Source organism: Phacochoerus africanus, chromosome 10 (genome assembly GCF_016906955.1).
Source record: "Phacochoerus africanus isolate WHEZ1 chromosome 10, ROS_Pafr_v1, whole genome shotgun sequence".
NCBI lineage: Eukaryota > Metazoa > Chordata > Mammalia > Artiodactyla > Suidae > Phacochoerus > Phacochoerus africanus.
The window spans coordinates 133,198,456-133,211,464 of record NC_062553.1 but is presented as its reverse complement, the minus strand read 5'-3'; the positions used below and the strand labels follow the sequence as shown (position 1 = coordinate 133,211,464).

The following is a 13,009-nucleotide window of genomic DNA, read 5'->3' as shown; positions in this document are numbered from 1 at the left end:
TGAAGTGTGGTTGACTAAAAAGCTGACCCCAAAGAGACCCTTGAAATGATAGTATAATTGACACCATATCTGATTTTATTGGGTTGGATGCACTAAAGGAACCTGACATCAAAAGCGGTGTTTGAGAAAGGCTTTTATCTAAGTTTAAACATGTGACCGCTGGGGGATAGAGATGGAGGAACTCTGTAAACCATAGGCCCAGAGGTTATTTCCCTGTTATGAGGGGAGGACCCAGATGAGAAGGTGCTCCCTGCCTCAGCCTGACTGTCTTTGCATTCCATCTGCTACAACGTAGTCCTCCCGACTCTGCCCCCTGTGCACAAAAGCTCCCCTTTCATGGCCGCCATTGCTCTTCCATCCTCTGGGTATTATACTCCCATTAATTTTCAGATTTAGGTGGAAAGCCTCTTTTCTTTGTTCCTTGGGACAGCTTTTCAAAATAAAGTTTTGCTAAGGGAGAATGAACGATGCGTAAGGGAGGGGAGGGGCACACAAATGCCTAAAAATTGAGATGTTCCTAAGATCTGCCTTCTGATCCTATTGTTAAGGATCCAGGCATATATAGGGTTAAGAAATATAAAACAGGGGGCATTCAACTATCTCCTTTACCCTGCTTCAGATCTCTCTGCTTTGTTCTTTGTGGTCATGTGATGCAATGATAGTTGCCGTCTTAGACCTCTCAGCAAGCTACTAGTTTTTTCCATTAAAAGAAGTTGACCTTTCTTCTTGCTTCGGCAGCATGTTTAGCAACGTTGGGAGGATGAGAGAACATGAGCATGGACCCTGCAAACTTGTGAAGCATTTCATTTTTTATGGCATGGACTATAGTTAGTAACACTGTGTTACATGTTTGAAAGTAGCCAGGAGAGTGGGTCTTGGTAGGAAAAAAAAAAATCACAAGAAGAAAAATTGTAATTATATATATAGTTTGATTTTTATTTCTACTCAGATTGTCAGCATTGGGAATTCCGTCTTTATCTTATTTTACTGCTCCCTCAGATACTGACGTGGTGGGAGGTAACACATCTAAATATATATGAAATACTTTTCTCCCTATTGAATTAAAACCTCCTTAAGAGGGAGCAGATTCCCTCTGCAAAGTATGAAGCATCAAATATACAACAGAAACAAAGTTAATATTTAAACTTTTTAAAAATGGTTCATCCTATGAAGTCATTTGGGTTTCTTACCAAATGAGTATGGAGATAGTGACGCTTAAAATATAAAATGTAAATTGACATTCCTGATCCATCCCAACATATACATAATTTTCTGTTATTGTCTATTCTCTGATGTTTTGGACAGCTTAATTTCAAGTGAATCAAGGAACAGGGTATTTAGTGTTTCTTTAGGAAAATAACTCAATATTTACAAAATTATTACTGTCAAATTTCCCCCAAGCGTGCTTTTCTGGTGACTTTTAAACTTTGTATTCACAACTGTTGTACATTATTCAGTTCTCCTGTTTTTTTCACACTTAAACTCTCCAGTTTTAAGAAGAAATGTTTATTTTTAACTCAAGTTGTACTTAAGGATGTCACCCAGTGAGACCAATGGGAGTTCTCTTTCTCAGTGGTTCCTAAAGCTCGGTTTCACTTGAAGCCACTAAAAACTTAAAGGGTTGTATTCAGATGGGAGAATTTGGATGGAAACCCTTGCATTGGTGTCTAATAACATCAGATGGTTTAGAATTTTTGCGCTGCACTGTGGTGAGCCTTGGGGCCTCTGGGGTCGATTCTACGAGCCCCCCCCCCCAAATGACCAATGCATTTGTTTTTTCCTTCATTCCTTTATCCACTTACATTTATTTAACAAACCTTTGAGTATTTAGTGTATACTAGTTAGGGTGGGGGGTGTTCAGGAAATCCATATCTTCCAGGAGTTTTGGTATAGAAGATGGAAAAATAATTCACATATGGCCGCATGTGATAAAGTCCGTGTCCCGAGTATCATGGGAATTGCTGGCAGGGGAACATCCTCGTTGGGGATGGCAGTGTGCTAGGGAAGCCTTTGTAGAGGAAGAGAAGGATGAATAGGTGTGAACCATGAAGTCCAGGTATAAGAACAACTATGTATAAAAACCCAAGGCCCTTTCAAGTTACTTCAAGAAATTCAGTTGCTTCTTTTTAAAATTAAAAAAAAAATTATGATAGATTATTTACAGTGTGCTGTCAATTTCTGCTGTACAGCAAAGGGATGATATTTTTCTCATATTTTTTCCATCATGGTCTATCACAAGTGATGGATTGGATATAGTTCCCTGTGCTACATAGCAGGACCTCCCTGCTTGTCCATTCTAAACATAATAGTTTACATCTATTAAATCTAAACTCCCAGTCCATCCCACTCCCTCCCCATTCCCCTTGGCAACCACAGATTTGTTCTCCATGTTTGTATGTTTCTGTTCTGTAAATAGGTTCACTTGTGCCGTATTTTAGAGTCCACATATAAGTGATGTCATATGGTATTTGTCTTTCTCTTTCTGATTTACTTCACTTAGTATGAAGATATCTAGTTCCATCCATGTTGCTCCAAACGGCATGATTTTATTCCTTTTTTTAAAATTTTTTTTCTTTCTTTTTAGAGCCACACCTGCAGCATATGGAAGTTCCCAAGCGAGGGGTTGAATCTAAGCTACAGCTGCCGGCCTACACCACAGCCACAGAAACTCGGGATTCAAGCCACGTCTGCAACCTACACCACAGCACACAGCAACACCAGATCCCCGACCCAATGAGTGAGGCCAGGTATCAAACCCACATCCTCATGGATACTAGTTGGATTCGTTTCTGCTGTGCCACAACAGGAATTCCTGACTTTGTTCCTTTTTTAATGGCTGTTTGCTTCTTGAAAACATATTTGGCTTCCTAAAACTGACTTTGGAGCTAAAAGATCCACTGCAGATCCATCGCAATACCGGACCTAGTGTGCTGATTCCCTGTAGGTACCACAGTTTGATTCATTCTTCAAGCGGAGAGGTGCTATGGTAGAGAGCGAGGGACAGAAAGTGAACTCTGTTTCACTCGTCCGTTTCCCTTAGTTAGCAGTTACTAACAACAGGCTACCAAGATTCAATTCTTTAACTATTTGCCTACCCATTCTTTGGAAGTGTCTATCGTCTCAGTCTACTCTGATGGCTTAAAGGACAGAAATACATTTCCTCACAGCTCTGGAGGCGGGATGCCTGAGATCAAGGTGCCCACATGGCCAGGTTCTGACAAAGCTTCCTTCCTAGTTTTTAGATGGCTACCTTCTCACTGTGGTTCATACGGCCTTTCCTTGGTACTTGCTTGGGGAAAGCGAGAAGTCAAGCCAGAAATTATTTTCATATTTAGAGTTTTAAAAGAATTTTAAGTTCTAAATCAAGCAACCAATTGCAGTTATTGAAGAAAAGTTCTGGGAAATAATAAACATAAAAATAAAACAATAACCTCAAAGGTTGACAGTAATATACCACCATCAGGTTGTCTAGCGAATCTTGTACGGCGAAGATGTTGGAAGAATGTCAGATCTGCAAGAGCATCCTTACCTGTCTTCCAAGGGCATGGAACTTAGTGTTTAAAAAAGAAGAAAAGAATCTCAATGTTTTGCATTTAAGGATTTTCTTCTCTGGGGAAAATACATATGCAATGTGTATATTCCCATGCTGACCACACACACATACAGACATACAAACATGCATGCACACATGTACACACACACATATACCAACACACATGCGCACATGCTCTCTCCTTCTCTGTGAGTTTTTGTTGTGTGAACCATTCATTACCTATAGAAAGGCTAGCGTTTAGGCATACAGCTCAATCAAATGTACTGCTGCTTGACAAACTAGCGTGTTAGCAATAGCTGCAAAATGGGTTTTTTTTTTTTTTCTTTTCTTTTTTTCCTTAAGAAGGGTTAGAATTCAGCTCAGTACGGCCTCTATAGTTACCTGTCCTGCTCTGTGCAATCGCATTCCTTTTACAAAAGCTGACACTGGATGTGAACCAAATGACTCCTGCAAGTCAAACAAATCGCTCACAAATTGCAGTATTTTACCAATTCTGCCAGTTTTATATTTGTTTTCTCTCCTAGCATCACAACAGATCACTGTTCTCTGAACCACTGGAGTGGTGTGTTTGTGTTGAGCGGCCACGTGGTGGGAAACCCCGGGTCCTCTGAAGCTCTGGGGTCACACGTGCGCAGTGACACAGCCTCCCCGCCAGAGCGGAGGGATCCGACGCTGGCTGTAAAAAGGCACCTTGTCCCACATGTATAGGAGCATGTGTCCACTGAAGGGGAAGAGGCGTGGTGGTGGAATCGCTCCTGCTTTTCAGGCTCTCCTCCTCCTTCACTTTCTCTCTAGCTCCCCGCTCCTTGGCCGTTCTCTTGGGTTTGCTGAACACTGTAGTTCTGTAGGTGAATTCAGACACATTGCAGCTCTCAGGCATATGGCATTTGCTTGATATACATCTCTGTGTATGTGCCTGCTCATGTAGTCTGTTGAAATGACAAGTGTGAATACCTATGTGTGTGGCTGGTGGACTTCTAGAAGATTCTGTTAGAAGCATGAATTTCATCTCTGACTGCATCATGCAATACCATGTGTTCCTGGCCCATCTGATTGTGAAAAAGAACTGTGTGGGTAGATGTAAAACCAGTTTCCACCCCTGGAAAATAATTTAAATCTGTGAGCGCATCCGTTGATGGGATCTTTTTAAGCCCAGACACGGTACAGTAGCTGTCATTAGGGTTGTGAAGGCACAAGTGAACTTGATTCTGTTTTTTAGTTTAGAGCAACCATTTATTTATGCTTTTGTTGTGTAGCTTTGCTAAACACTGAGGTCGATGGTTGTATTGGAATCCCATGTACTACCCAGCTGCCGTGGCCTGACCACAGAGGAAGTACTGACCCAGTAGAGATTTAGTTAAACCCTTCTCTGAGCATCTGAGTGGGTGAATCATATTTTCCTTCATGCTAAACCAGAATTGGTTACATGTATTTCCTGCCAAGGCTAAGAAGTGTACGTTTTGAATGTTGTATTTCCTCTGAAAGGGCAGTTTCAGGTTCATTTAAGTTTGGTGATTGTGACATTATGTTTAAGAACAATTTTCATGCTAATTGAAGTCTCCTGTGTCAAAGGAAAAAAAAAATCGAACTCTTAAAGTAGACCATCTTTTTAAGGCATTAAATGCAATTTAAAAATTTTCCAAAATAGGCTTTGTAGGAATTCTGTTGTGGTTGTTATATAGCTTCCTTCCTTGATTCCACAGTTGTTTACTGAATACCAAATAAGCACGGGGTAGATTTCAGGGAGGAAGAGCAAGTCCTTGAACTGGTATAGCCAATGGGATCCTGCAGAGGTGGTCAGCTATAAACAACTAAAAAGTAGCAATTTAGAGAAATGTCAGGAAGACAGAGGTCTGGGTTCAGAGACAGAGAATAACAAGAAGGGAACTAATTCACTGGTGATTAGTGACAGTGGTTGGAACAGGTAGGTTTTCAGCTGACACGTGAGAGATGAGAAGGAGTGGGCTGTGTAAAGAGCATGAGACAGAACAGCCTTGGCAGGGGTCAGCAAGCATCAAGACTAAAGGCGTAAAGGGGTTTTGGTGTTTCCAGAGCTGGAAGTAAGCTGGTGTGGTGACTTGCGGCAGAGGTGTGTGTGTGTGTGTGTGTGTTGGGAGTTGGGGTGAATGAAGAGAAGGTGGCGTAAGAGTACATTAGATCAGTAAACAGATGCCAGATGATTCAGGAATTTTGATGCTATGGTAAGACTCTAGATTTTAAAATAAGTAAAATGGGAACCAATCAAAATGTTAAGAGAAGAGAATCATTATCTGATTTAAATTTTAAAGTCTCATTTTGGCCGTTGTGTATAGAATGAAACTGGTGTGAGCATGTATCTGTGTTTTTGTGTTTGTGGTTTAAAATGAAAGCAATGAGACCAGTTAGAGGACTATTAAAATCATCTGGTCAAAGATAATGGTAGCTTGGCACACGATGGAGATGGAGTCAGTTGGATAGACTTGAAATATTTTGGGAGGTATAGTCTTCTGAAGAATTTACAGATACATTTGATATTCAGGATGAGGAGAAGTTGGGAATCAAAGATGATCTCTTTTCATCTTTTTTTTTCCTAACTGGGAGCATCATGGCAGCATTTGCTAAGATCAGGTTTGGGGCAAGATCAGGTATCAGAGGGAGATCATGTTCACTTCTGGATATCTAGCACCAAATCAATTGCAAAATTCATTAATCCATCAAACATGGATTGAGCTTCACTGCATGCCAAACATTGTACTAAGTGTTGAGGATATCTGGTGTCCTTTTGCTTATGGAATTACAGAGATGGTAGATTTCAGACTGCTAGAAGGGACCAGAGTTGGGAATGATCCAATCCAGACTCCTTATTTTAAAGATCAAGGGTAGAATTTAAAGCATCTGACTTCTGCAAAAATATCAAGGCCCTTCTATAAAAATAATGGTTATCTTAGTAAAACTTAGTTTTACTCAATGAGCAATAATTGTGGTATTATTTTCCCTTTGGCATATGATCCAGTCTGTTTTCATTTCTGTTTTAATGACTTGGTTCAGTTAGTATTATTAAAACACTTTCTGATGCATTCTGAAGTCATGAAAATATGGGCATTATAGCCAGGAGTTCAGTGACTGATACTGTCATTGGCTTCACTGGGGTTAAAAACAATATCTGCAAAAAGAATCATAAACCACGTTCAGATATACACACATTTTTTTTTTTTACTAAGGATTACTAGTAGGCAAAAGTGGAGCTGTGCACTTGTATATTTTATATTATTGATGGTCGCTTGCTAATTACCTTGAAGTGTTTTAGAGGGGCTTTTTCAAACTTAATAGAAAACATGATTATGAGAGGAAAGAAAAAAAAAAGGGCCCCAAAGAAAGAATTTATTGTTGCACAATGAATTCTAGATTTATGTGTGTGCATGTGGGGGTGTGTGTGTTGGAATATTTGCTTGAAGGTCTTTTTCAATTTTATACGTTAAGATATTTGGTTAAAGAATAAATAGGTGATGATGAAATAGCAAGCTGTGTAGATTTTAGATTTGAACAATGTAAATACCAGGAAACCAAAAGATTAGTTAGAGGGGTCTAAATAAGCATACTCATTATCTAAATTATGCTACAGCATTTACTGTTCATTTAGAGTGAGGTTTACTTGGCTTTTTATACTGGGTCAAGTACTGTGAAAGAAGAGAGATGAAAGTTCCTGCCCTAAGGGCATAACAAACCTGAAGCATCAGGCATGATCCCGTCTGCTCGTACACATGCACACACACGGTGAGAGAAAGCTCCCTGGCGATTGCCATGGGCACGTCCAAGGGAGCAAAGGAAGTTTCAAGAGGTTTTGTAGAGATGAGGGGTCTGTTCAGGGTAAGAAAGGAAAAAGTGGATATTTAATGAGACACATGGCAGTCGAATAAAGAGAAACGCAGGGATGGAGCTAGGTTGCAATGCCTGCCAGTGATGGTGGTTGAAATGATCAAAAGAAGAAGGATTTAGAACCAAAGTTCTGCTTCATCTCTGGAACTGGAATGTCAGGACTCAAGTCCCAGAAACCAGAGGCCCAGGAATGGAAGGAAGGTTGATGACCCTGTACCTTCAAGGAAAGACCATAAATAGCCAAGGAAGTGTTGTCAATTGAAAGTTCATGGAATTTATAACCAGGATGGTGGACGTACAAACCAATTGAAACCTAAGTGGTGGAAGTAAAGGCCACGCAGGAGCACAGCTTGATCTCTGGCATTAAGCTGAAAAAAAAAAAAAGGAGCTTGGTACATGAATATGCCAGAAACAGAGTATTCTATGCTGTATTAATTAATCTTCATGCTTATATCCTCAGGAAAGACACAAGATTAAGAGTGCAGTTTTCACTTTCTAAAAAAACTACTTAGGAGTAAATATCAGCAAGAATCTGCAGGCAGCCTTTGGGATGGGAAAATGTCTTTTGTCCTTAACTACCTGTCCCTGGCTTTCCCAGAATGCTGCCTCTTTTGTTCTTACTGTGCTGGTTTAGCTTCTTACCAGTTGACTAATCTTCCCTCTATGATAAACTCATTTTCTTTCTACTTATAGCGAGTTTGGCCTTATGCGCCTTCACGCGTAACCTTGAAATTTTCTCCATCGTGCAGTTGACTGTAGCTCACCACTCACCTCTGAAGTTTGAAGGAAACTCACTGGCCAAACAGGTTTTTCTGTTTGTTTGATTTTGTTTGTTTGTTTCATTTTTTTTTTTCCCTAAACTTTTTCAGCTGTCCAGCCAACAAAACTGGCAAGAGGATACTTTGGGGGAAATGAGGGCAGATACATCCTGAGAAGTTGTCACATATGTAAAACAAATGTCTTCCATTGAGGTTTTTAAAATAAGTCTCTTTAAACTTTAACATATGTTAGGCCAGTGCTTGCTCAAATAATCACAAACCTGCACAATAAGCCGGCCCTAATCAGCGCAAACCAGACACAGAGACCCATTATCATGAGAGTTATGTTTTTGTTGGTGGTTTTAGTTTGTCTTCAAAAATTGCTTCTTGTGTTGGTGGTGTAGCAGTGAGCAGAGCTGCCTTCCCCAAATTACTTCTTAGTACATTGCCCCTAGGACTTTCCCATTCTTTAGTTCTACTTGGGACAAAAGTGATATTATCACCCAGCTGACTAGCTTATTTAAGGGAGTCATAAGGAACTCTGCCCAGTTTTGCTCCAGGAATATTGCTGTCAGGTTTGTGGTTTGCTTCTAGAAATTTGGCATGTGAGTTGATAAACGTTTTTCACTCTCTCACCAGCTTTCTTCTTCTTCTTTTTTTTTTTTTTAAAGGGACAGGGGTGATTTAAGAGATACTTGAATATATCAGAGCTTCCTTTTCATTTTTGTTGTTGTTTGTTTGTTAAATAGGAAAGTCCATCAGCTTGATAATGGAGGAGAACCATGACTCCACGGAGAACCCCCAGCAAAGCCAAGGGCAAAACAAGGCCATGAAGTGTGGGTGGCTGAGGAAGCAAGGAGGCTTTGTCAAGACCTGGCATACCCGCTGGTTTGTGCTCAAGGGAGACCAGCTCTACTATTTCAAAGATGAAGATGAAGCCAAGCCCTTGGTAAGTAGGAGGAAATAAAAAGCACTGTGGTACCAGGCAGGCTAAGAAGTGGAGGGTTTGCTAGAAATGGATGGAGACTGAAGCCCACCCCATCTCCCTGGTCTTCTTCAGTTTGTTGGCATCGTGTTTGCTTTTTCTCTTTGTTTCCTGTGGTTCAGATTGATGGCTTTGCTAATTGAGGCCAAGAGGCAGATTTGACTCGCTGAATACTAACTTTGACTTTCAATTTGCTGGAATAGAATGCCTGAGGCCCCTCAGGCAAACCCGCTTCAGTGAGAACATATCAATGGACAGCTGCTAAAAAACATAGTAGCCAAAACTTCTTTCGTTTTTGCCAAAGTAAGTTGAAAGAATTGAAGTGCAACTTTCAGTAATTTCTGAGACATCTTCAGTATCAATTCTCCGGGGGCCTCCCTCCACCTTAACTCCCATAAAATACGGAGGTGGGGCTAAACCAGGCAGCATAGATATATCCAAGCAGCGTGCACAGTGTAGTCTTCTGGGCATAGTTTCTGTGTTTCCCTGCGGTTTCTTAGTGGTCTTTTATTTGCTTATTTACTTATCATTTTCTCAGCCACAAATCTCTGGGTTGCAGTTTGAGCGAGGAAGAGTTTCCATCATTCCCTGTAGCTACAACAGGCCTTCTTAGCTGTGATCTCTGCTTATCAGTTGATGAAAGGAGACGCGAAAGGAGGCAGCACCTCTGTGTTTTCGCTTCGTCTACATCTTGAAATACATAAATGAGAGAAAAACTGTCTTCGATTAGTTTACATAAACATCTCTAACAGTATGTCCTTCAGGCTATTTCACTTCTATTAAAGTTCAAGAACTTAATTAGGAGTTCGGATCAGGGCTCTGCTTTAGTATTTTGAGTTCCTCGGACATTATAATTTAACAAAGTTCTCATTAGCCTAATTGAAATACATAAAAATAGCAATAAAATTACATACTACCAACTCCATTCATTTTTTTGAAATTGCTGTTGTTTTAGCCTATTTTTACCAGGGCCAAACATCAGACTAAGAGTTTGTGCATGTATTATGTATATGTCTATATGTATATGCATATATATATATATATATATATATATATATAATCGTATGAAATGCTTACAGTAATCCTTTGAGGTAGGAGTATTCCCATTTATGCATGAAGAAATCAAGGTTTAGGAGTAATGCATATTATTAAAAGTTAGACAGTGGTGCCATATTTCGTATTTTGCTTCTATTTCAGTCCAGGTTTATAGGACCTCAGCCTCATAATAAATTAATTAACCTCATAAATAACTTATAAGATGATCCTGTATTGGTATCCTGATAGTCGTAGTGTGTTTCCATACCTGTTATTGCCTTCATCACAGCAAACCAGTTGGGGAATGTGGGGGTTATTGTTGCAGGGGAAGAAATCATGGCTTAGCGGTATGAAGCAGTGTGACCACAATCTTAGAGACGTAAGAGGCAACGGAGTGGAGTCTTTTGTTTTCTTATCTCATACTCTAGGGTTCCTTTCTCACTGTACCCTGTTTTACACTATTTCGTACTCACAGTAAAGAAGTATCTTGAACATAAAACCACTTTTCACCAAGCTCAGGTTAATGTGAAAAATGCGGAACATGGGGGCTCCAGTGTGGAAGCTTGTATGTGGAGGAACAGACTGGATAAAATGAAAGTGTGAGTAAGACGCAGTGTTTTAATCCTGTGGACCCGGGTTCTGGCGGGGCTTGGGTGGACTGGGTTGTTGACCACAGTGGCCCATTAGGTTTCATCGAGAACCTAAGCAAAGCACTATAGAAGCAAACAGGGGTCTTGGGAGGTAAGGAAGTGGAGAATGGAAAGCAGACTAAACATCTGATATCACTTATATCTGGAATCTAATGTGCAGCACGAATGAACCTTTCCACAGAAAAGAAAATCATGGACTCAGAGAATAGACTTGTGGTTGCCAAGGGGGAGGGGGAGGGAGTGGGAGGGACTGGGAGCTTGGGGTAAATAGATGCAGAATGTTGCCTTCGGGGTGGATGAGCAATGGGATCCTGCTGCGTAGCACTGGGAACTCTGTCTAGTCACTTAGGATGGAGCATGAAGATGTGAGAAAAAAGAATGTATACATGTAAGTGTAACTGGGTCACCATGCTGTACAGTAGAAAAAAATATGTATGTAAATAAATGATAAAAAAAAATGTTCCGAGTCTCTGGTGAGCTCAGCATACCTTTCATAATGAAGACAGGATATAGTGGATCAAGCTTGAGCTCAGTGTTTCTAAAATTTGAGAATTTGCAGAAATCAGAGAACATGCACATGAGTCCCCTAAACTGTCTAAAGAGGATATTATCAGAGTGCCTGGTTATGGTCCTCTGTGGAATTTCTCAGAAGATTTACAGTCACAGATAGTATTCAGTGCAGTGGAGTTATTTTCATGAAAAGTTGGAACTATAAAGAAGAAAATGCAAGAACTTCTTTTTTTCCCTTTTTTTTCCCCCGTAGCATATGGAGGTTCCCAGACTAGGGGTTGAGTCAGAGCTACAGCTGCTGGCCTGTGCCACAGCAATGTGGGATCCAACCTACACCATAGCTCACGGCAACACCGGATCCTTAACCCACTGAGCGAGGCCAGGGATTGAACCCACGTCCTCATGGATCCTAGTTGGGTTCGTTAACCACTGAGCCACAAAGGGAACTCCGAGAAAATGCAAAAACTCCTGATTAATTGGCAGTCTGCCTCAAAGTGAAAATTTCTTTAATTCATAGTATTTCTAAGGTTAAGTAGTATTTTGATATTTGTGTATTACTAGTATTTGTGGACTTATAATGACTGAAATTAACAAGATGGTATTATACTGACAAGAAAATACTAAACCTTATACAAACCAAACATAGACTACCATCATTTCCCCCAAAAAGTTTCTTAATTTTTCTATTTATTATTTGTTAAACATTTCCTGTTAATAAGGCAGTAATAATTTAGGATAAATAACTTTGAATTATTATTCTTTTTTGGATCGTCTTTCATGACAGTACAAGCACTAGGAATTTTGACATTGTACTTTTTAAATTTTAATCTTTTCCACTGATGTTTAGACATGTGCATATAGAATCAGATGAAAACCCAGCAAGTTCTCTGTCAGAGTAATTCGTTTTTTTGGGGGGGGTGTTTTTATGTCTTTATTAGTTTGGGGGACTCCCAGCCTCTGAACACCCAGGTAGCTTCTCCTTGCCTTAGGAGGCAGAGCCCACCTATTGAAGCTGTGTGTCAGAGTAATTTGAAAGGACCGTGTATTAGCCCTGTAATACATTGCTATGTATTAATCCATCAGTGGATTCATTTCTTACTTTAAAGTGGATTCTTTAAGTGAGCACAGATGCCTGACACATTGGAAGTGCTCAGGCACATTTTTGGATGAGCTTGTGAGTCAGTAAAAGATATCTATAGCCAAGCAGGGTTGGGCCAGGACCAGGTACGGTGAGTAGTATTGATCTTCTCAACTTCATATATCACGGTCATAACTTGCATTCAAAACAATGACATTTCAATCACATTAAATAAATCCTATAGTGATATACTGCAGAATAACTCTTAAAAAATTCAGTGGAGAACAAACGTTTAAAATAGAAATTTTAAAATCTTAAAAATTTTTAAATATAAAAAATTTAGTTGTTGTAAACCCCCTCATTTTATAGATAAATGGGGTCTGTGTGTGTGTGTCTGTGTATCAGCCAAGGGAAATTGTTTGTGAGTGGCAGAAGATGAACTAGAAATCAGATTTCCTTGCTCCTGATCCAGTGTTCCTTTAGCTTAGCCTTTTGCCTGCTCACAAATCCTCAACTTTTCATTAGCTCTGCTTTCAGTCAGGAGTACTTCTTGGTTATTTATCTTTAATATTGGCACTTCTAAGC

At 39.9% G+C, this 13,009-nt stretch overlaps 1 protein-coding gene across 4 annotated transcripts in view; it reads left to right on the top strand.

Annotated features, from left to right (window-relative positions):
* ARHGAP24 (Rho GTPase activating protein 24) overlaps positions 1–13,009 on the top strand; it is a 476,741-nt gene that overhangs the window by 71,835 nt on the left and 391,897 nt on the right. For 2 of the 4 annotated variants that reach the window (XM_047799568.1, XM_047799564.1), the window contains exon 2: positions 8,916–9,115. In XM_047799568.1, coding sequence (XP_047655524.1) covers positions 8,936–9,115 — 180 coding nt within the window. In that variant the 5' untranslated portion in view covers positions 8,916–8,935. The other 2 variants (XM_047799566.1, XM_047799567.1) reach the window with 2 other exon arrangements.